The sequence below is a fragment of the Sphaeramia orbicularis genome, chromosome 15 (assembly GCF_902148855.1).
Source record: "Sphaeramia orbicularis chromosome 15, fSphaOr1.1, whole genome shotgun sequence".
Classification (NCBI taxonomy): domain Eukaryota; kingdom Metazoa; phylum Chordata; class Actinopteri; order Kurtiformes; family Apogonidae; genus Sphaeramia; species Sphaeramia orbicularis.
In genome coordinates, this window is record NC_043971.1 from 10614362 (window position 1) to 10639823 (window position 25462).

General features: G+C 36.7%; 1 protein-coding gene across 1 annotated transcript in view; it reads left to right on the forward strand.

Moving 5' to 3' along the window:
• Nucleotides 1–25462, forward strand: part of cfap46 (cilia and flagella associated protein 46) — a 122307-nt gene that overhangs the window by 18189 nt on the left and 78656 nt on the right. Inside the window, 9 exon segments of the mRNA XM_030156608.1 lie at nucleotides 942–1167; nucleotides 2145–2262; nucleotides 6266–6395; nucleotides 8837–8961; nucleotides 10391–10512; nucleotides 13652–13764; nucleotides 16188–16400; nucleotides 17209–17410; nucleotides 23969–24118. Of these exon segments, the coding sequence (XP_030012468.1) occupies nucleotides 942–1167; nucleotides 2145–2262; nucleotides 6266–6395; nucleotides 8837–8961; nucleotides 10391–10512; nucleotides 13652–13764; nucleotides 16188–16400; nucleotides 17209–17410; nucleotides 23969–24118 (1399 nt within the window).

Below are 25462 nucleotides of genomic sequence, written 5' to 3' on the forward strand. Positions count from 1 at the left end.
AAAACAGGCTCGATACAGTAATGCAGTGAAAGGGAATTATATTTTGTTTTATATTTATATTTGGCTTTCAAATGTTAAAACTGATACTGGCTTAAATAGATGAGACAATAACACATACAAGACATCCCCTCAGCGTGTCCTTCAGTTAATACGGCATACATATTAAACAGCAACTTGACAGAAAAGTACTGATGTTGACATTGTAGTGATTTTAAGGTTCGTTATTGTATTTATTTAAATGGTTTTAGAATGGAAAATTGGTTGTCTTTGCTCAGAAACAGCTGGTGGAAGTGTCCCATTAATAGCTTTTTGAGTAGGTTTTGGAGCCTGTTCTTTTTCACTGTTACTTGACTAAAATGGATGAATAAGTACTTGTATATATTTTTTTTACTGAAGTACGTCTACAGTCATGGTCGCAAGTTTTTAGCAGTGATTGATTCTTTGCTCAAAGAAAAAATTAAAACGCTGAAGCAGCAATGTTGGCAAAAACAAAACTTGTATCACTGTTAAAACTTTTTGCCATGGCTGTACTTCTACCCGAGAAAAGTAATCTGTAGGATAGTTGACAAAAACAAAAAAAAAACAGATATCTGAGTTTCCTGCACACACATAATATACAGTGTATTACAGATTTGATGTAGTCTATATTTAGTGATATTGCATACTTTCTGAGCAGTTACTCTTACAGTATTTAATCAGTGTCTTCATATTTCTAAACATCATACCTCTAGTTCTCCTTTTGAAAACATGTCATCTCTCGTCCAATAGAACTGAAGAAGTGTCTTGCATGAGAGACGACATGTTTTCCAGTTGAACTGAGAAGAACTACCAAGAAAAACAATGACCTGAGCAAATGAGAACCTCCACAGACATCATACCTCTAGGATTTCACGTCTTTTTTGTTGTGCTTTTCTAATGTATTGTGCTCTACATTTCTACAGCACACTGCTGGAGCTGCGCTGTCAGGTCCACTCAGAGCTGGCTCTGATTGAAGAGGAGGAGGGGCGCCTCGAGGTGTCTTTGACTCACCTTCAGCGAGCCATGCAGCTGGATAATGGGACACAACAAGAACGCCTGTCGCTAGCTTTTCGCCTCCTGCAGCTCAGAGGGACCCTCTACCAAACACCGTCCCGGGCTGAGGATAAAGCCGCTATGCTTATGCAGCAGGTTTTTAGCTCCTATGTGTCAGTCAAATATTACAAAAATGAATGGTTCTTAAAAGCTGCTCAGACTAAGAATTATATGTAAAAAGAAAAAAAAAAAACCAAACATACTTAAATAACAGCTTATTTAGCACAATTATGTCCAGTAGAGGTCAATGGAAGCATGAGTTTTAGTATGGTTTTCAGGTTATTTAATCATTTAACTCGGTGTTTTTCAACTGTGGGGTCTCCTCAAATTTCTATTAATTGATAAAAAAATAAAAAACCTTACAAATAAAAAATATATGGTGAGTTGAGAGAGGCGATCACAATACATAAAAGACATGACAAACTCTGAAGCTGAAACTGAAGCACTGTGGTACTGTTTATCTTTCAAATGTTCATTGTGGTCAGTTTCAGATGCTGCAGCTCTTTCATAATTCATAGTTTGAGTTCTTGTTTGTTCAGTATTAATTGTCAGCCTTTTAAATCCAAGCTGGACTGACTGTACATATCCTGACCAAGGAAACTAAAATTCTCACTTTGTGCAGTAATCTACACCTGGCTTTTCTGCCTCCGTCCATAATAATATACAAACTATAGTCTAAATGTCATCTAAAATTAACGTTTGTTTGAAACATAGTATAGCAAACTATTACATGATCAAAAACAAATTAATTTTAGGAAAAAAAAAGTCAGTTTTGAATGTTTGGGGTTGCCGGAAATTTATGATGTTAAAATGGGGTCACGAGCCAAAAAAAGGTTGGGAATCACTGATTTAACTGATCTGAGGTCTGTGATTTGTTCCCTATATCTGTAATTCTAGGATAATGTGAAACATAAATGCAGTTGATTTAACATTAGCCAAACACAACTGAACTTGGAGCATAATCATTGTTTTGGATGATGAAGCATCGTACGCGGTCACAGTGGGAGTGCTGTAATTATACTGCATAACTACAAATAAGTGTCGACATCCAAGTCTTCTTTTTCTTCCTGCAGGCCAGGGACATGCAACTCCAAGATAAGGCAGACAGTCGTCCCATGCTGGTTGCTGTGGGTCTCCTCTTGGCTCCTGATGATTTCCAGATGGTTCTGGATGCAGACAACCCTTCCCAAAGTAGGGAGTTTTCTGCCTTACATTCCATTTACTATATGACAAAATATATTTATAATGCATTGCTGAGTTCTCCTCTCAGAAAAACATCACAGCATGAAGCACCTATCAACAGTTGCAAAACCCAGCTTTTTTTCTGAGAGTTTAAATCTGTTTATTATTTACTATGCCACTTTTCTTAACCCTTTCATGCATAGTGGTCACTAAAGTGGACAACTATTCTACAGCTGTTCTCTTGTATATTCATGGGTTTTGTTGTTATAGTTCCAAATCAGCACCATCCCATACATTGCAATTCATACCATTACTGTAACTTTGCGGTTCTTGATAAACCTGATCTGCACGAACAACATGTTTGAGTGTAAAGCAATTGCTAATTGTTATTAGAAAATTTTTTTTTTTTTTTGCATATTGTCTCCATGAACTGAGTTATGACTAGTATTAGAGTATGTTAAAATGTGAGAAAACATCAGATTAGCTGCATTAAAAATGTTTTTATTTCATAGTTTTCAAACAGTGTATTACTCTCTGATATTGCATTTTGAATGCATGTTTTTCTGCTTCAAAAATTAAACACATGGTGTCCAGCTGAGTGGACATTTTTGTAACTGCATGAAAAAAAGGTTCATTTAAAAAAAAAATCAATCGCATTATTTTTTCATGCCTAAACAGGAATAAAAATGTTCAGGAGAAAAAATCTTGACTGAGGTTCTTATGATTCATGCAGGAAAGAGTTAAAGAAGAATGATAGCAAATTAAAAAAAACAACTGCAGATCTAAAAATATCCATGACTGTTAAGACATACAGTTAGTAATTAAAATGCAGATGAATAGAATCATACAAAAATACAAATAACAAACAGACTTCCAGTGGGTTTGATCTCAGTATTGCTGTGCACTATAAGCCCTCTGTTGTATTTCTTAAGTAGATAATTAGATAATTACACTGCTGAATGAGACATTTGCAGTGACCCACTCAGCTCTTTCTTTCTTCCATTCTCTCTCTTGTCAGTCTCTTGACACCCCCGGCTTTGGTACACTGTGTTTTATTTAATGAATCCTGTTGTATTTATAAGTAAATTCTACATTTTCCTTTTATGCAGCTGCTGAACTGTGGTCTGCATAAGTACTCTTGAGTTTTGCCACTTCAGATATTACAATACAATGCAATACAACTACATAATTTTTCTCCCTAATTTAATCAGAATAAGTCTTCTTGGGCTTTGCAGAGCGAGCCCTGCTTCACTCACAGGACGCACCTGAAAAGCAGGACTTTACAGCGATTATGTACCGGGCTGCTGTGTCAATAAATCAGGCCCTGATTACATGCAGATTATAAATCGTAAATCGAATGTCACGCTGCAAACGTAGTGTGCTGTGTGGTGTAAATTTATCTCTTCATCCCCACATCTGGACAGAGTGTCCTTCAGTGGCTCCGTTACAATTTGTTGTTATGTGTAGTGTGCAATTTCTCCAAAGAAATAGTGTTGCCTGTAGTGCAGCTCTACTGTTCGCGGCGCATCGTGGAGCAGAAGGGCTCGAGCGCGAGGGAAAGTCTTTGATCTCGAACTCATTCCTGGCTCCCTGGTCCACAGCATCAAATAAGCATTCAGCAGTTCTAATGACCCGGGGAAGAACTCTCCTCTGACAGCTAGTCGAAGGGCTGTTGCTTCAGGCTCAGGTTAAAGCCTCGGGTCCCTTGAGGTACACCCTTGTTTTTGTCCATAAACATCAAGAATCCCCTTGATAAAAACGCATAATCATCGTGCTCTAGCTTCAAAGTCAGTATGCCGAATAACCCTTGAGAATAGAAGAATTAGTCAGTTAACACATGCGTGCAATGTTAGCATAATTAGGCCCGCTTGTCAATTATTACATACTCGGCTTATCGTAATTATTTGCGCTAAATTTTCATAATGACGATAATTGTTTCTGTTCACCTATGTAACAACAGCAGGATGAATCTAATAGAATTTGATTCTCACGTCATTTTGATGCTGTTTCAATGGTGACATCCGTTGCATCTTTTTCATCTCAAGGCGCTTCACGTCTTTTTGTACCTGTCATCATCAGTCATTTTGTTTGTATCCGTCAGTAATAGACTTTGCATGTTTTCAAGTTATTTATGTCAAGTCTGCCTCATGCAACTTTGTTTACATAGCCTAGAAGATAAACACAACAGCAATTTTCATTTGTGTTTTCCAGAGTTTGCTGTCAATAATTGCTTGTATGACAGTGAATCCTCAGCTAAAATTTTAATTATTGTGACAGCCTCAGGCACTATTTTGCATTGTTCCTGAAATGTGCATCAATAAGAGGCGTGTCATGGGAAGCTGTGTGGATTGGAGGATTTTTTTTCTGCCTAAAATTGCGAGACAGACAGTCAGCCTTTTTATTTATGAACTGACTGTAGGCTGCTGATATATATATGTATATACAGACGAACCGCTAAATTCTGAAAAGAATATTAAGATTTTATATGGATTTCATGAGAAGTTCAGGAAGTTGAAAAGGTCAAAAGAGTGTGATATTAGGAAAATGTCAATCGTATTCTTCCCCAGTGAAAGTTTTCTGCAATGTCATAAATTATCATATTGGGGAAAAATATCTAACATTAAAATTGGACAGATATATTTTTCCTCACATATGCAATAATAAAGTCCATTTTATATGAAAGCAATAGGACGTGAAAATGGAAAAATACATAATATTGCACACTAATTATCTGTCTTAAGTAGGCTTGCGTCTTAAATTGCTGTTGACACTACGGTGGATCTATTTTTATGAGTAAAAGTATTTGTTTTAGTGTGACTGTCTAAACTTCAGCCACTGATGTTAAGTTTATAGTTAGAAGTAGGCCATTTACTCTTCTAGCATATAAGGTGTCTTTGCTTTCATTCACAGGGAAATGACTTAAGGTTAATTATTATACACAATGCACATATGAGAGAACATATATTCTGTCATGAACATGTATTGTTAAAGAGCCACAATGAAATAGTTATACATTTGTACACATTAGATCGATCTGTCTGTCTGTCTGTCTGTCTGTCTGTCTGTCTGTCTGTCTGTAAACAAAAGCTGCATTGATTCATTATTAACCACTTATAGTTCACTCAGTGAAATACTCTGAAATTAAAAATTTCAACCTTAGTGTGTTATTGGAGAACATTGCAAGACTTTATTACTTTTGCGAAATTTTTCAAAATGTTTTATTGTCATGTAGAAAATCAAGGTCGATGAGGTTACCAAATTTGGTTCCTTACCTTAGGAAATGTAAAGGAAAAAAGGGGAAAAAATCCAAGAAGTAAATATTAAAAAATACAAGAAAAACACATGTAAGGTGAAAGGAACATGTAGTTTGGAACATTACAACATCACTTTTAGAGCATTGCAAGAAAAAATTATCGCGGACAAAAATTATTAGACCACTCTTGTTTTCTTCAATTTGATTTCAGAGCTGATATCTATCCATTTTCCTTTTTTTCTTGATAATAACCAAAATCACTTCAGTTCTTAGATCAGTGGCTATCGCATTCTAGTGCCAAAAACAGTGCTTTTAGGCATTCCATGTTTTCTTTTCTGTCTGTTTTAGTCACATGATACACACAGGAGTTAGTACTTAATTGCATAACCATTGTATTTGGTAACTTTTGATGGTCTAATAATTTTTTCCGTGATTGTACGGGCTGATCCAGACACCTGTCAACATACACTTTAACATCTTTAACATCATTCCTTACATTAGTACCATTACTTCATGGTACCTCACAACGCAGGTACACTCACTGTTCATACAGAGGTGGACCTTGCAGACCCTGTAGACCACATTGGACCTGAGATCGTTGACTCACTGTCCTCACTGTCCTCACTGTAACGGTTGCTGTATTTGGAAATTACAAAAAAATACTTGCCTGATAAAGGGTTAATACTGTTGGTAAAGCTCTTGCATTTTCTCAGTGTACAGTTTTTTTCTTATGCATATAGTTCTTATATTACTCTCTAGTTCCTGTGGGCAGTGTTGGAACCGGCCCAGTGGCTCAGCTATCTGCGAAGGCTCAGCATCACTCTGCATGTGTACAGAAGGTGGACAGACACTTGGCCAGTCAAGGAGAAAGCAACAACCAAACAGAGAGGTATGTATGTGCTTTAACATGGACTCACTGGGATCACTGTAGCTTAACACTTTCAGTGCCATGGGCCGATTAAATTGGCTTTACGAAAACAGCCTGTAAAGTGCCACGGGCCGATCAGATCGGCTTTGGAGAACACGCCACATTTGTGTACAAACAAACCATCCACCCCCATTTCTTTCTCACATTTCGATGACGTTCTTTCTGTGTCCCCCTTTTGAGACCAAGCAGACGGGAATTTGAGGTCACGTGACCGAATAATATTTTTATATCTTTTTAATGTTTCTTATTCTCCAGTGTTTCATCAGAGGGAGCCCTCCATGCCGGGGGGCGGCTGTGGACTCCAGGGGCTGTGGCGCCTTCTCTCACTTGGGTCCGCTCCTTTCTGGTGGGTGGGGGTCCCAGTTGGCCCTCTCCCACTAGTTGGGATGCGGGGCTGTGTTGCTGGTGCCTGGTCACCGGGGTCGGCGGCTGCCTCCTGGTGCGGATGGCTCCCTGAGACGGCGCCTCCTAAATTGATGTTTTACTTTTACTTGTACATTTTTGTTCTGGTCTACCCGTGCTCAGTCAGTCTTCTTAAGTATGTGTGAGCTTGTGGGTTTGCATGTATATGTGTGTGTGTGTGTGTGTGTGTGTGTGTGTGTGTGCGGGTGAGTGGGTGGGTGTGGGTGGGGGGTGGTACTGATTTTTAAACTGATATGTAAAGCACTTTGTGCTACAGTTTTTAATGTATGAAAAGTGCTATATAAATAAAGATTATTATTATTATTATTATTATTATTATTATAAATTATGCAAATTACGATCAATAATGAATCGGCTGCGTCCGGTGCGTTTTGGATCTAATCAGCAATCGGTCGGATGTTACCGAGCGGTTTCCTGCAGGATTCTTCAAATATTATAAAAACGACGCGAAATACTGAAAAACGGCCAAATTCTGTGGCACTTTTAAGGCTTATTAGCCCCTTAACTGTCTGGCACTTAAAGAGTTAAGTCATTTAGATATTTATTCTCTCCGTACAAATGATCATGTGTTTTTTTCAGTACCATACACCCATACAGACCTGGGTCAAAGGGCGTTTGTTTACTCTGCACCTTATGCATGGAATCAGCTGCAGAATACTGAGTTAATTTCATTGAGAGTTTTTGAGGCCGACTCCATAGTTTGCATTGGTTTTTTTGTAATCTGCTCGTAAGTGTTTTTTTTTTTTTTTTTTACTACTTATTGTTAAATGTGTGTGTTACTTGTGTTTTAGCAGTGTAATCTTGTGTTTTGTATTTCCTGCTGCCTATCTTGGCCAGGACTCCCTTGTAAAAGCGGTCTTTAATTTTTTTTTCTTTTTTTTTTTTTTTTTACTCTTTATTTATGAAAGGTTTTTGTAACAGATACAAAAACGAAAAACAGAACAAGCAGGTCATGAGGTCAAGGAGTTACAAAGATCACATTGTTTAGATAAGCAACACAATTTTACACTTAATGGTTTACAAATTTGTCTTGCAGGTTATGCAAACATGCCATTTTTCTCAACATTTTTCACCGAATTCCTTCTACACTCGTATGGTGTCGGTCATCTGTTATAGTAAATGGAGATGTTTTACAATATTGGTAAAGACAGTCATCGGTGGACATTCTCTCTTAAGCAGTATTTAGTAATTGTCTTTTTACTCGGTGCCAGCAAGACCTTGAGGAGGTAAGCATCATTCTTACGAAGACCATCAGGTTCATGGCCAAGAAAGAGGGAAGTGAATGATGTGCTGATTTTAAAACCCAAAATTTGAGAGATGATTTTAGATACTTCCTTCCAGTAAGTCTGGATGGAGGAGCTAAAACAGGTTCTTAATCTTAATGGGATTTTTCTTCTGGTTAAATAATAATAATAATAATAAAAAAAATCATATATGTGTGTCAAAGTACTGTACGCGAAGCGGTTTTTGTTTCTGCCCTCCTTTTCATTGCAAACTTGTTTTAATAATTACAGCTAGCTGTCAGGCTTCCCAGACACACAGCTTGAAAATTGCCCCTATTATCAGCCTTTTATGCCATTTAGAATGTATTACCTCGTGCTTTTACTGAACATTAGATTCTAATGAATGTTTGATCTACTGGTCTCCTCTGCAGTTAAATTTGTTGTGCGTCTGTACTCTGTGAGCGTACAACCTTCTATTACATATTTTTATTCATAGTGCTGAGTTGATTTCCTCCCGTCTGCCAGCATCATTACAGTAAAAAGTGTTCACATCGTAAACGGCAGGTTTAATGGTCAGGAGAAAGCCGAACCATCAAAACATGATTCCCTGAAGGAAATGTCTCCTATTTATCGTCTGCAAACAAACAGTCTTAGCTCACACATTATGCACCATTGTGCCATTGCCCTGACTTTCACCTTTATAGGGACAAGCCATGTGGTGTCTGTTTGTTTTTGTTTTTTTTGTGGTCTGTCCAGAGTGAAATTATGGGCCGCGCTAGTGAAAGCAGCCAGGAAACAGGAAGTTTGGGACGTGTGCCGAGCTGCTTGTCGATTCTGTCTGCTTTACGATGACGGGAGGTGGAAGGATTCCAAGACTAATAGTGAGATGATTAAAGAGCTTAAGACTGATGGTAAGACACACATTTCCCTAAAACTCTGTAATAAATGATATTAAAATTACATGTAGTCAGACCAATAGACTTCCATTTACAGAGTGATAATCCAATATGTATTATTTCTCGTTTTTACTCCTTGGCCAACTTCTGGCCAAAGGGGTATTGTAATTGTTTTGTTGTCTGTCTGCCTGTCTGTCCATCTGTCTGTCCATTCAACAACATAATTGCATTGAGATATCTGCACCAAATTTACACTGTAGATGCATCTTGGCATGGAGCAGAAGCAGAAGTCCTTGGCCAACTTTTTCAAGGTCAAATGGCCTTGTGCCTTGTGCAGTTATAATATCTGAGTATTTTCAAATGTAAATATGTTTGTTTGTTTATTTATTTATTTCAAATATTGCCTTAAAATCAGCAACAAAAGAATTATATAAAAGTGGAAAAGCACTTGGAGAGCACAGACCTCAGCTAAGGCAGATCAGTGTTGTATTAGAAGTGCACAATATGTTATTTTTCTTGTTCATATTCTAAATGAATGGGGAAAAAGATAAATGTGGATGTACAGTCGCGGAAAAAATTCTTAGACCACCCTTGTTTTCTTCATTTTCTTGTTCATTTTAATGCCTGGTACAAATAAAGGTACATTTGTTTGGACAAATATGATAAAAACAAAAATAGCTCTTAAAAGTTTCATTTCAGAGCTGATATCTATCCATTTTCCATGGTTTTCTTGATAATAACCAAAATCACTTCAGCTCGTACATCACTATCTATGGCTTTGTACTGACATAAACAGTGCTTTTAGGCATTCCATGTTTTCTTTTCTGTCTGTTTTAGTCACATGATACACACAGGAGTTAGTACTTGATTGCATAACCATTGTTTTTGATGACTTTTGATGGTCTAATCATTTTTTCTGTGACCGTAGATGCTTTTCTAATTGATTGACTCGGGTTCTGCTTTGAAATGTTTTTAAGGCACATTGTTATACTTTTAGTGCCTTTTAAAATACTGGTGGTGTTTTATATATATGTCCTTATTTTAGTGTTTTATGTATGGTTTTAGAACTGACTTTTATTGTGTTTTACAGTATGTATATTTTTAGTGTGTATTTATGGCTGTGATTTCTATTCTGTGTAACTTCTGCTGCTGCTGCCACTGTCTTGGCCAGGACACTCTTGAAAAACAGATTTTTAATCTCAGTGTGCTTTTTTCGTGGTTAAATAAAGGTTATAAATAAATATATTAATTGATTTGGCTGTAAAAATGACAGAAAATAGTGTTAAATGCCACCACATGGCCCACTATCATGGCAATATTTATAACTAACTGATTGTCTTAATTGTTTAGTGTTAATTTCCTTTTATTAGAATGCCTAACTAATCCCCCTCAAATATGTATCAATTCATTCCAGATGGTAATTGCTCGAAAGAGGAGAGCAGCGCCGAAGAACGTCTTAATAAATGCATCGTGACCCACAGCTGTGAAAAGGACTTACTGCGCCTCTTAGCTGAAATTTGCTTCATAAATGCTGAGGTATGTGACCCCTTTACCAAGCTCACACTGTCCCTACATGTTCTTTGCACTAAATCAGTTTTCATATTACAGTTACTGATCAATAAACATGGTTGTTTTACTCAGTATTGATGATAGATAAAGTCTGTTTGGTCTGTAAAGTCATCATATTGCATTTTAGGGCGCAAATCCATCACCAGTGAAAGGACGATCGATCAAAAGTGGATTTCGCAGGGACGTGTTTGGGTTTTGATAATAAGACGGGTTCACATTCAGTGGCATCTTATCTTATTCTGCAGAGCTGACACAAGGCTAGATACACAATAGGGCTGCACAGCTTTTAGTGTAACAAAACCGGTGCAAATGACACAAAATATAGCATGTAATTCACAAAGCACCAGCAAAAGGGGGGCATTCTGTCCAAACTCTACCACTAAGCAAATTACATCACTCTGTGCCTGTGCAATTTGCATGGATGTAAATTAGGGAATATTGTCACAAAACTAGCCACTTTCTATGCAAATAAGCCTTGTTGCAAAATACAATTACTCAAAAAAAAAAAAAAAAAAGACCAACCCAAACCACATAGAGTTAGACTGTTAGACATTTAACATTTTCAGAAAGGATGCATTAATTGTTCTAAATCTCACTCCTCTGTCTCTGCGTCTCTATTCTCTTTTCTCTAAATATTCAAGTTTGGTAGGTTTGAATGACACTGCATTAATATTTAATGCAAATAAGGGTAAAAACTTCAGACTTTCAGCTACTTGAATATAAAGTAGCGGTCCTGACTGAGCTCCGCTGTAGGTTCATAACCTTAATAGACTCAGACTTGACCTTCAGCAGCCATATTAAAGCCGTCACCAATACAGCTTTTTACCAAGTTAAAAAAGGAAAAAATATTTATGAGTTTTGGGTCCTAAAAACACAGAGAGAAGGTCATCCACACCTTCATCTACGGTACGAGTTGATTACTGTAATAGAGCACGAAACAGCTGCAGCTCAGAGTTTAACTAGAACACATTACACAAGGTCTAAAATCATTACACTGGTTTTCAGTTAGTCACAGAATAGATTTTAACCCTTAGAAACCCAAACAGCCACCGGTGACACAAACCATCTACAGATCTAAACTGTTTAATACCTGTTGATCCACTAATCCTATCAATGCTGCATAAGGATTATGTGGCAAAAAAGATGTCACGGTGAATGTCTCCTGTAATAAAAACCAAAGGTGGTGTGCAGGGTTCCTACGCAAGTATGGAAAAGTATGAAATTTGATTTTATAAATTTCCAGGTCTGGAAAAGTATGGAAAATGGAAGCAAATGTATGGAATAATATTCATATTTCCAAGACTGTTACTACTGTTCTATTTTCTAAATCCTAAAATTATGCATATCTAAGAAAAAAAAAAAAAAAAAAAAAAAGAAATGGACCGATGTGTCTTTTTTAAGGCATTTTCTGGCACAGCTAAAATGTTTGTGTGAGAGCACATACAGTAGGCTACGTATCCCAGAAAACATTTGGGCAGACTGACAAGTTCTGCTGTTATCCTCCTCCGACCCATTTTACCCAGGTGTTGTCAAGTTTCACTGCTGCTTCAACGGACAGGTGAAATCCACACACTGTTTGTGAGCGAGCTATTCAACATGCCTGGTATGATCGTTAGCAGAACTCATAACGGGTAAATGTAAAATCTCTGACAACTGGCTCATAAATCCCAAATTAATTGTTTAAATAGGTCAATGCTTTGTTTTGTTCATGTCTATTGTGTCTGTTGTCTGGCATTTGATTTTTGATTTGTGTTTTTGGTGTCTTGTAAGCCCATGTAAGGGCTGGGCATGTTTTTTTTCATGCAAGACACAATAATAAAAGACATTCATTCATTCATTCATTCATATAAAGACTGGTTGGCTGGTTGGAAGTTTTTTTTTTTTTTTTTTTGTCACTTAAGTTTTTATTGAAATTATTTTCACATATTTGACAAAACTATAAAAAAACGAAAACGAACAAACCAACATTGCTTGGGTGTATTATACCTATTTCAGCACATTTTTATCCAATCTTTCCATCATTCTTGGCTCTGTAAACAGTCCATTTATTCCAGTTTTTGTCCATTTGTGCTTCCTGTAGTTGCAGTTTGAGTCACCCTTTCCATTGTATATATTCCATCAATGAATGCAATCCTTTGGTCCTATGTTGGTGGTTCTGTCCTTCCCCAGTTCCTTGTAATAGCTTTTTTGCAAGCCACTAAAAGTATTTTAAGTGTATGTCATTTCCTACTACATTTCCATCAGGTAAGTTACAAAAATACAGAACGTCACAGCACATTGGAATCTCATACCCCATTATTTGTTTTAGTACTCTGGTTGGAAGTTTTTTACCAAGACATCTGGAAATTAGGGTCTGGAAAAAGTATGGAATTTTGAAATTTCAAATGTGTAGGAACCCTGGGAGCAGTGAATTATTGCATGTGTGACTTTTTTGTTGGCCGGGCAGTGTAGCTCATGAACTACTTCTCCCATTATTATATTTGAACTTTTGAAGCTTATGATGTAGTTTTGAAATATGAGATTAGAGCTATGGACTGATTTAGCAGCAGATGTGCAGTATGGTATTTCTTATTATGGAGTCAGAAATTATTGTGCTTGTCTTATGAACTTGTCTTGTTGCATAATCCCACTCCACATCAAGGCTCCTCCTTCAAGTCTTCATTAACTCCACAAAGACTTGACAGGACTTTGAAGAAAACGAAGACAACTTTCTAAGCATCTCGATGACCTTACCAAAACCGGCTCCCGCTGTAGCCTTTGTGCCTCCTTCTCACATGGCTCTTTCTCTTTGTTCTATGACACAAGGGTATTATTTTTTAAGGATCTGCTCATAATTAATGAAATTATAAGATATCTATGTCTGTCTGCCGATGAACGCAGGTTTCTTTAGTCGTGTCTGAGGTGTCCACCAGTGAAGTAAAATGCTCGTCTGACATTTCTCATTTCTTTGATCTGCTGCAGTGGAGCTGTAAAAGCTCTGGAGAAGCTGACACCCCCTTAGTGGGAGGTTGTCTCTTCTCCTTTTATTATGGAGTTGTCGGAACAGGAAGTCACCTTTTATATTATCGTATGAAGTTGAAAATGGAATGTTTTCTGTCTTGTTCAGGCTACTGTCCAAAAACTGCATGCAGAAGGGGTGCAGCTTAATGAACATCCTGTCCCTCCGGTGGAAAAGGGGGCGTTTGTGTCTCCAGATGATCCACACTGGATTATTTACAGGTAAAAGTACAACACACGTATCTCCATTTGGACAGGCGTCAAATACCAATGGGTCCTAATGTTTATTCTTAAATAAACATCTGAATCTGTGTATCATCATTTAATGTTCCTATAGTTGTTACTGTGTGTTTTAATGACTTCAGCTCAACCTACAGGCCTTCATAGTGAATATACTTCCTGTGGTAAGAAAGAAGCCTGAAATAATCGACATATCAGGCCTTAAATGAGTTCTTAATGGTATGAACTCTTATCAGCAGGAGGAAGTCGTGCACCAGAACATACTAATACCATCAAAACCACCAACGAATCAACGCTATATAGCCACAGACTGTATCACTCACTGAATAAACTACAAAGCTCATTGTCTCCACACATCCTTATCATGGTATCATTAAGTTTTCTATTTCAAACTAAAACTCAGACGATTATTTTAACAGTCAAAATAACAGTGTCTTATAATCTTCACCTGCTGCATCAGCTGATAGTTTACATTATAGTTCCGTTAGCTTAGCTCTGTTTTTAGACACAAAACAGCCACAATAAAACTGCAAATCACCTCTGTTTTCTGTACGAATTGTGTTGTCAGCAGCTGCACTAAATATGTATTTGGAATTGTTCAAGTGACTCTCTACTCCCTCTAGTGGTCACATAAATCCCCCGGCCTATTGGTGTAAATACATTAATTTCGTATCTCTACAATCTAATACATCGGCGTCTTTGGCAGAACTTTACAGCTCTTTATTCTCAACAATCGATTTTGTTTTTTTAATTTGATATTTAAGTAGAACTGCTACATATAGCCTCTTAAAATTGGCTGCTTTGAGCCTATTCCAAGACATAAATCTTTTCCTTTTTCTGTTTTACTGCATGTTGCATCCAGAGTTTAGGTGCGTACTGTGAGTGTAGATTTGAGTTATTATTATTATTATTATAAAACAGTCCAAAGCAGACTAAACACACACCGGTTCCAACACAGGAGTTACTTTTTTTTTTTTGCAGCCACCTTATGTAAGGTTTGGATGTGGGTTATTCAGTTAGTTGCAGTCTATAGCTGAGCTCCTTTTTCTCCATGTCAAGGAAATATCGAGGAGACTACAACTTTATTAAAATGCTCTAAATGCCTGATTTTGCCTGTTCTTAAAACATTGATTGGATTTAGGGCTTAGTCAAAGTCTGAGAATAACAAATTGCATTAAAGCTATTCCAGTTTACAGATGAGTGTTCAGACAATCTCTGAAAAGCCTTTTAATTAATCACAGACACAAACTGACAAAATATCACATCCTGTTATGTTTGTCAGAAACTATAACACTAAAATGTTTATAAGAGCCTCCATGTGTGTTTATATTTAACCCATAAAGACCCAAACATCCACCGTTGACCAAAACCATCTACTGATGTAAAACATTTAATACCTGTAGATCCACTAATCCTATCAATACATGTAAATAATAGGTGTAAAATACAGTTTGTCATCTTCTCATGGTCATCAGATATGACCCATTTGGATGTTCAGAGGCTCTTTAGTGAAGATGGAAACACTGTCATCTTCTAAAACACTGATTCACCAGTAAAACCATGGAATTGGATCAATGACAGTGGATGGATGCACTTGGTTTTTGTTCAGTTATTGATATTTCTGTTGAAAAAGTCACTTTTTCTTCAGTTTTTTCTCTCTGATAAAATAACGCCCAACTTTTATCTGAGTTTTTATGAACATTTACACAATCAGTGAATTAAAAATGAGAAAATGCCCAATTTTCACTGAAAAAAAAGTAAAATGTAGATGATAATATTGTAATAAATGGCGATAAATCACTTAAGAAACGTTAAATACATAGAAAAATAAATTTGAGTACTACCATAATGATTGGACTGGATCTTTATCTGTTAATAGGAAGTGGATGCTCTTTTTGTGGTGGGGGCCAGACTTTTGTACTAGTTCGTTGATGTGGACATATGACTGGTGAACATGGTGGTTGCAGTCATAGATATTATTTTGTTATATAACACGTCCCATTCAGGAGTATCACCACTGCACCATCACCTGCTGATTCCAAAGTGGTCCAGTGCACTCGAATCAAATGTACCTTCCGCACACAATAACATTATCAGGTTCGAAAGCTCTCACTGTGCATCCAGGTACTCAAACAAATAGCTTGTGAATGCTTCATTACATACAGTGAAACCTACTTGACATCATCTATGCGGGGTTCCTCTGTTCCCTGCTGCTACTCTGTGCATACACTTTCTCCTCAATAAACTGAACTGGGGAAAATAATACAAATTGCCTTTTCTGTTTTTTATACAGATTAACTGTCCACCAACCACAGCATGACTTTCCTACTTACTTTTCCTTTCTTACATTTGACCAACACCACTTTATTTCTTTTTTTCACCCCTGTCTTACCACCCTTATCCAGGGACTGGATCCAGGCTCTGTCTGCCTACGCCACCTCCGGCTTCTTGCGGGCAGCGGAGCTCGGAGCGGAGATCAACGAGCCGTGGGTGATAACAAATGCTGCCATTTACCTGTGGAACTACAACAAGCACTTACTAGCAGCGAGGGAATACCCACACCTGCTGCCCACTTTCCAGGTTTTGGTGGAGATGCTTCGAAAGACAGAGTACACTGGGTAGGCTGGCTCTAAAAATGTAACAGCATGAAGTTTAGTCGTTCACTTTTGGAGAGTGTATGCTGAATATACAGTTATTATAAACATCATTTCAGAATATTTTGGGTGTTTCACATTTCAACTCGGTGCTTAATTTTGTGGAAATGTTAAAGGGAGCCAAGCTGTTTTGCTGACAGCGAATGAAAAATGAAATAAATAAATAAATAAAACTCAAAATGAATGTCTTTCCACAAATACAAAGTATAGGTATCTCTTCTTTAGAGTGTTGACTGTACATTTTGTAAATGACTCTCTGGGTGTTGAATGAGTTTCACGAGCCCAGCAGTCATTTATTCAACCCCCCGTGGACTGCTGTGTAAACATAGCCCTTCAATACAGGTGAAACTGGTAAATTATTACTTATTCAGCAACAGCAATATGTACACTACTCTCAAAGAAATCATTTCAGCTGCTGTCAAAAAAAGGCTTATAAATGTTTATGGTGCATTTTCTATTGCGCTGTTCAGCTGTAGAGTTGTAGCATAAGCCCTGGTTTTATTTTTAGCTCTGGAAAGACACAGTGAGTGTTAAGAAAACAGACCATAGTGTCCGTGGGCATAAGAATAATTATGTGAATTTTAGGATTCTGTGACATTCTCATCTAACATTGTAACTAAACAACACGCATCTCTGTGTCAAAATATGCAGTAAGGGTTTGTACTTTCAGGAAGAAATGAAAGATAAAAAACAAAATGTTTGGCCTCCAAGCCCAACTTTCTGTGCTTGTTTTCTCAAATACTGTCACTTTGGAACATTTTCTGTTTCCCAGGAATCATACTCTTTTTGTTCTGCTGTGTAACGCTGTGGCTTTGGGGTTGATCCAGCCTCTTTACGAACCAAACATTGCTGAGCCAGTCTCGTCTACGGACAAAGGCAAAAACACAGCTGAAAAGGGAGTGGAGAAGATTGCCAGTGTCCAGGGGGTTTTCTTAGATCCTGCTGCCCTGCAGGATGTCCGTAAGGCACTTGAGGTACAGTGTGTCTACAGCATATAAAGAGTGGGGGTTTGTGTGTGAGCACATTTTAAAAACTATTAGAATGTTACAAGTGTTAGCAAAGTTTAAAGGAATGATATTTTGCTTTTTTAAATGGAATTATGCATTTTAAAACATTTCCCTGTGGTCTACATAAACTGCAAATGCTGTGCTTGGGTCTGAATTCTTCATTAATTCAACTCCACAGGTCCATCTTCAACCCTATTTCTGAGTAATTACACCAGAAAGGTCGTTTTGAACCCTTTAAATCCAAATCAGCCACTTTACGCCCCACCCCCTCCAGGTTGTTGACTATGCTTTCTGACCCGTTCGAAGTTTGGACATATTTTCAGTTTTTACTACAACCGCTGCAGCTGACAATTATGTCATACTCTGAGAAATGTTTGTTGGAAGTTTTGACCTCATATGTGCAAATGCTGTGACATAACTAGTTATAAAATGTAACAAATTAAACAGGAGTTGAAATGGGTTGTAGAAATCCACCCGATTTTTGCCAAAGTCAATATAAAGATAGCTTTGCAGCACCTGGAGGGTTCAAATTCAAACTTTATGAACTATTAGGGTCCAAATACACAAATAAATGAACCAAAGACTAATAAAAGTGAGTTTAGATAAATATGACCCCTTTAAGTCCTTTCATTTTGGGCAGTGTTTTTGTAAAATACGGTAGTCTTACAATATCCCTATTTGGTTAATTATCCTACTTCAAATGATGTGATTACTGTGGATGATTGGATCACACTATCATATACAACATAATCTCATAACTACCTGGTCTGCACCAGCTCTAAATATACAATGTCATGAGATAACTTTTGTTATCATTTGACACTCTATACATAAATTTGATTGATGTGTTTTTATGCCTTATTTTATCATGTTAAAAATAATCATTTGTATTATATTTTGGTCCACAAACGAATGAAGAATTTTATATCTATCTATCTATCTATCTATCTATCTATCTATCTATCTATCTATCTATCCATCTATCCATCTATCCATCTATCCATCTATCCATCTATCCATCTATCTATCTATCTATCTATCTATCCATCCATCCATCCATCTCTATACGCTGAACAAAAATATAAATGCACGACTTTTGTTTTTGCTCCCATTTTTCATGAGCTGAACTGAAAGATCTAAAACTTTTTCTGTGTACACACAAGGTTTATTTCTCTCAAATATTGTTCACAAATCTGTCTAAATTTGTGTTAGTGAACACTTCTTCTTTGCTGAGATAATCCATCCACCTCACAGGTGTGGCATATCAAGATGCTGATTAGACAGCATGATTTTTGCACAGGTGTGCCTTAGGCTGGCCACAATAAAAAAGCCACTCTAAAATGTGTAGTTTTATCACACAGCACAATACCACAGATGTCACAAGTTTTGAGGGAATATGAAATCGGCATGCTGACTTCAGGAATCTTCACCAGAGCTTTTGCCTGTGAATTGAATGTTCATTTCTCTACCATAAGCCATCTCCAAAGGTGTTTCAGAGAATTCATGAAGAAGACTGTGCGAGGAAAATGGTGGTCACACCAAATACTGACTGGTTTTCTGACCCCCCTGGACCGCCCAATACAGTAAAAGTGCACATTTTAGAGTGGCCTTTTATTGTGGCCAGCCTAAGTCACACCTGTGCAATAATCCTGCTGTCTAATCAGCATCTTGATCTGCCACACCTGTGAGGTGGATGGATTATCTCAGCAAAGGACAAAGGAGAAGTGCTCATTAACACAGATTTAGACAAATTTATGAACAATATTTTAGAGAAATAGGCCTTGTGTGTACACAGAAAAAGTTTTAGATCTTTCAGTTCAGCTCATGAAAAATGGGAGCAAAAACAAGTCGTGCATTTATATTTTTGTTCAGTATATATATATATATATATATATATATATATATATATATATATATATATATATATATATATATATATATATATATATATATATATATACACACACATATATACACACACACATATATATATATATATATATATATATGTGTGTGTGTGTGTGTGTGTGTGTATATATATATATGTGTATATATATATATATATATATTTAACAATTAATTTTTTTTCTTTATATTTATTTATTTATTTACTTACTTACTTACTTACTTTATTATTTTTTTTTTTTGAAAAGCAAAGTGTATATAGCAAAGTTCTGCACGGATCCACTTTTCCAAACCTCTTACCCACCTGTACCCACAAACTTGAGTACCCAACCCTACCTGCATTTTTTTTCCTAGTCCATTCTGCACCCGCACATACCTGCATACATTAGACCCTCAACCCGACCTATGATTAAACACATTGTCTACACAGTAACTCACTTTTCAGGGCTTTATTTTTAGCTAAAATGCAGGCCATCAGTAAATCTCTAATATGTGCTGCTCAGTGACGTCTGTTGCCGGATATAAACAGAGGTGAAGCTCACTTCACAACAAAACACACCGGCTTTGGATCAACCACAGTGAAATTAGATGATCATCATCATTAAATGTTCTGCAAATTATTTTCATCCATGAATCTTCTTTTATTTTTTCACTTCCTTGCCTGCTACCCGCCCACATTTTGTTTAATTTTACCTGTGTCCGTACCCGTGAAAATTCTTTTTTTTTTCTTTAACCTGTCCCTGCATTTTTTTGCGGGTTACCCGTTGGGTACCCGACCCGGTACAGGACTCTGCTATATAGTACATAACAGCAATAGAACAATGTCAACTCAGTGTAGAAAGAATCAAAGGTTCAGAGGAAATTCCAATGAAAATGAATGCGGTTCATTTTGACCCACTCGTGGAAGCTTGGGGTAGTGATACAAAAACTACAACTTCATAAAATCAATAAAAGGTAAGGTAAAAATTTAAATGGCATGATGTCAATTGCATGTTTTTTGAGGAATACATGTAATATGAAATAATAACAACTTTTCATTACAAAGATTGCAAGAAAATGACCAATGCCATTTTTGACCCACTTATGCATCTAAGGGTTAACATGCATACTTGGTTCTGAGTCTGTCCATTCACACCGGGCATTAAAATGTGTGTCAGGTGTTTCTTACTGAATCACACGTCCCCACTTTATATGCAAACAGGCTCATCTGTAGCCTAACACAGGACAAGCTTTCATTTGAAGTTTAACAGGCTTTGTGGATTTTCAGGACTTGTGATGTTTTCTCTTTACAAATGTAATTCACTGTGTACTCTACATGGTGCCTTGTGCAGACTACCAGCAGGTTTTAAGGCAGTGCTGTCTGCTTGCTTATTACTCACTGCTTGAGGTGACACTGTGAGTCAATCAATACACCTTAAATATAAATGCGACAACTCTGACCATTCCATTTGTTTTCATTGGGCTGTCTTACGTGACATCCTTCAGTAATGTTTAGATTCTCAAGCACTTAAAACACTTTCATATACGTCTACAAGATTGTGTGACTTTGATTAAGCAATATTCTGTTTCCTTATGGAGTTAAAAATGTGGTGAAGCTTTGTTAAGGTGTTCCCGGGTGGCACTTCACATATGAAGAACTCATAAACACGTTTGAGGGTTTGACGGTTTTAAAACACTTTAACATTTTAATATGACAGTTTACCAGAACCTAGTACCCAGAGGAAGTCAGTCTAGTAGGAAGCTCATTAATTCATCCCAGGGCAAGACGATGTGAGCATACAGTGGCGGAAAAAATTATTAACCCATCAAAAGTCCTCAGAAACAATGGTTATGCAATCAAGTACAAACTCCTGTGTGTATCATGTGACTAAAACAGACAGAAAAGAAAACATGGAATGCCTAAAAGCACTGTTTTTGTCAGTACAATGCCATAGATATTAATGTAAGAACTGAAATGATTTTGGTTATTATCAAGAAAACATGGAAAATGGATAGATACCAGCTCTAAAACTGAACTCTTATGAGCTATTTTTGTTGTTATCATTATATTTGTCCAAACAAATGTACCTTTAGTTGTACCAGGCATTAAAAAGAACAAGAAATTGAAGAAAACAAGAGTGGGCTAATAATTTTTTCCGCGACTGTATGTGTCCAGGTCCATCTATGAGTGATCAGATGTCAAGATGTCCTCAGTCCACATTAGACCTGTACAACTGATCAGCTCATGACAAAAAAAAATGTTAATACAAGGTCTGAAAGGAGTCAAACATGTTCTCTCACATCACAAACGAAAGGTATACACTTAAAAAAAAGAGCAGATTTACATTCGATCTCACATACCCTAAAACTCTGACTTTACTAGAATTAACTTATTTCATATACAAACCTACACACACAGTTCTTAGTTTCAAGCGATTCTCTGAATGCCAATCCAAATCCTGTCCAAAACTTGTCCGAGAGTTTCAGAGAAAACTGTACTTATCACTTCACATCAAACAAGAAATAGTTTCAAACAGTAACGCTACTGAGCATCTTAAATTTCTGTCAGTTCTTCCAAACTGGTTGTTTTGATCCACTTCGTTTACAGTTTCCACCACTATGAAAATATCATCTGAAATCATAGCAAAGATTAAGAGTAAACTGAAATATCTGAAAAGAGCTAAAACTGGTGTAACTGTAGAAGTATACTATATAGACAAAAGTATTGGGACATGTTGAATTCAGGTGTTTCTTTTCTAACAGGGGTCTGGGATACAAAACAATAACAACAAATGTCATAATATAGTTTATATTGTGATAAATATCATTTCATTGCATTGGTTAGTTTTGTTGAAATTGTTATTTGCTTCCAAAATGCCTCAGAGATGGTTTTTACTTAATTTCTCTCAAATCTCTCAATTCTCTTGATTGTTTTTTTTTTTTTTTTATCCATGACTATGATTTAATGTTCTACCTCTAAATTTCTAAAATATTTTTCGTGCTCTGACTAAATAATAATTTTTTTACCACAACTAACTATCTAGTTTCTTTTCATCTTGCTTAGGAAGAAAAATCTCCTGTTAAACATTAAGGAAATATTGATGTTTCTAAACTATATCGGGACACATCATGTCCATAGCTCATAAGTTCATGCTGATTTAAGGTATAAACATCAATATTTCCTTAAAGTTTAACGGGAGATTTTTCTTCCTAAGTGAAATGTGAAGAAAGTAGATGGTTCGTTATGGAAAAAATTTATTATTTACAGTCAGAGCACGGAATATATTTTAGAAATTTAGAGGTAGAACATTTAAAATCAGTCATGGATAAAATAAAAAAAAAATCAATGTTGGGAGAAGTTAAGTGAAAACTATTTGAGTCATTTTAAAAATAACAATCTAAACAAAACTAACCAATGCAGTGCAATGATATTTATCCCTATATAAAACTATATTATGACATTTGTCATTATTGTTTTGTATCCCCAACCCCTGTTAGAGAAGAAACACCTGAATTCAACATGTCCCAATACTTTTGTCCGTATAGTGTATGTGGAGGCTACTTCAGAGCATCTTACTTATAAATGTTTGCAGTGTAAAATAATTATACACACTCAAATCTAATTTTAGCCAAATTATTATTAATGGCACTTGAAGTATATCCGTATCTTTCAGATGTACACACTTGATGCTTTCAATTATTAAATAAACCACTGTGATGTCAACATGTAAAAAAAAAAAAGAAAGAAAAAAAAGACACAGTCCATTCCTTTAAAGATGTGAAGGGAAGATATGGGTGCTACAAAGTTCTATAAGTGAAGCAGCAACAAAGACATGAACTTAATTAAGGTTTTATTTCATATACAGTATATATCCGCACATCTTATACATGTAAAATAAGAATCCTTATACAGGCTTGCTCATCATTGGCTCTTTCATGTGATATGTCAGATGTATCAACACAAAGCAGGATGTACGCTCATTGTCTAATGCACAGTCTTACATAAACAACTACATGTGGCTCTTACGAAAGATCCTTTGTGCCATTCGCTGACGTTTCTCTGCTGCAGTCGCCAATTAACTCCTGTTTTCTCTCCTCTATCCCATTCAAAGGATGTTTCATGAATATCAGCTGTAACACCAGATGAAAGGCTCTTTATCAGTAAATTATTAACTAAATTTCATCTTATCAGTTTCCTTTTTGAAGAAAAGATAAAAAAAAAAAGAAATAAAAAATCAGCCATTCTAATTCATTTTTTATAAATAGTCTACAATATGGCAGGGGTCACATACAGTGTCTGTGTTGAAGAAGTCTTACTGAATTTTGAGCCAACTGTCTGTATCTGTTGAGTCTTAGCTGACAGGCTGCCAGAAGGCCTTGGGCTAAAGGACATCCAGAATGAGCAGTCTTACACAGCCTCCCAGATACATATGTAAAAAATATATCATTTGATAGAAAACTGTGATCCACATGCCATAAAAAAATAGATTTAGTGTTTAAATTTGAACATCATTATATTATCTATAATGCTGAGTACGTTAATGTCATGTTCCACTTATCACTCAGGGGTTTACCTTGTTCTGTGCTCTTCAGACTGGATTTGATTGACAGGTTCAGTGTTTTTGCTTTACTCTCTCCTAGCTGTGTGAATACGCCCTTCAGATGTCCAGTTCTGATTCCGCAGGAGAGGCTGTTCCCATCGCAGCAAGGAAACGGGTGGTGTCCACGTGGGTGCAGGTCAAGAGACTTTTACAACAGCAGATCGGTCCAACGATGGACGCAGATGATGAGGTGACAGCCCAAAACCACCTGTGACTCTTGGTTCTTAGGCTACCTTTACACATATCCAGGTATTTTAGAAAACGGATATTTCCCCCTATTTGTGTTAATTGTAAATAGGCTAGGCAAGTTTATTTGTATAGCACATTTCAGCAACAGGGCAATTCAAGGTGCTTCACACAGGACATTGAAATGCAACGACAGGGAAAAAGAAACACATTTAAAACATTATAGAAGAAACATGTAAAAGGTGATTAAAACAGCCAGTAAGAAAACAACACATAAAATCCAAAAATATAAAAACACACACATATTAAAGTAAGAGTTCCAGTGCAGAGTTTCGAAGGAGAATATAAAATTTAAAAAGTAAAATGCCTTTTGGTTAAAGGCAGCAGTGAACAGGTGAGTCTTTAACCTGGACTTAAAAGAACTCAGACTCTCAGCAGACCTGATATTTTCTGGTAGTTTGTTCCAGATATACGGAGCATAGAAACTGAACGCTGATTCTCCATGATTAGTTCTGACTTTTGGAACACAGAGCAGACCTGCACCAGATGACCTGAGTGGTCTGGATGGTTCATACTGGACTAGAAGGTCTCTGATGGATTTTGGATCTAAACCATTCAGTGCTTTATATGCTAGCAAGAGAATTTTAAAGTCTATTCTCTGAGAGACAGGGAGCCAGTGTAGAAACCAGGGGTCAGGGTTAGGCAAGATACCATACTTTCCAGGCTATAAGCCGCACCTGACTATAAGCTGCAGGTGTCCACGTTGTAACATGAGATATTTACACAGAAAGATGGTAAACAGACAGATTATTTAAATATTTATTTCCATACCTTAACTGCTTTTTTCCAAACAGTGCCTGTAACACGGCAGTAAAACAGCAGTAACATGGCTTGTTCAAAAACCCAGAAAAGTCATTGATCGCTATCTTCATCTTCCCTCTGCGCATTGAAACCACTGAAGTTGTCTTCTTCAGTGTCGGAGTTGAACAGCCTCAGAAAGGTTCCATCACACACCTTCTCAGTCTCTCTTCTGTTGTCGCTCTCAATGGCACTTGCGTGCAGCAGCTTTATTTCCTTCTTGGACAGACAGACTGATTGGTTTTAACTTAAATGCTGCATCATATGCATTTCTTTGTGTGTTTTCCATGATGAGGGTTTGTGCATGACAAGGTTATTATCGTTAACGAAAACTAACGAAATGACGAAAACTAGAATTGAAAAAACATTTTCATTAACTGAAATAAAGAAAAAGTATAATTAAAAGAAAAAAACAGTAACTAACTGAAGTTGTATTGTGTGCTTAGAAAACTAACTAAAACGTATAAAAATTATGGATAAAATTCCCTTC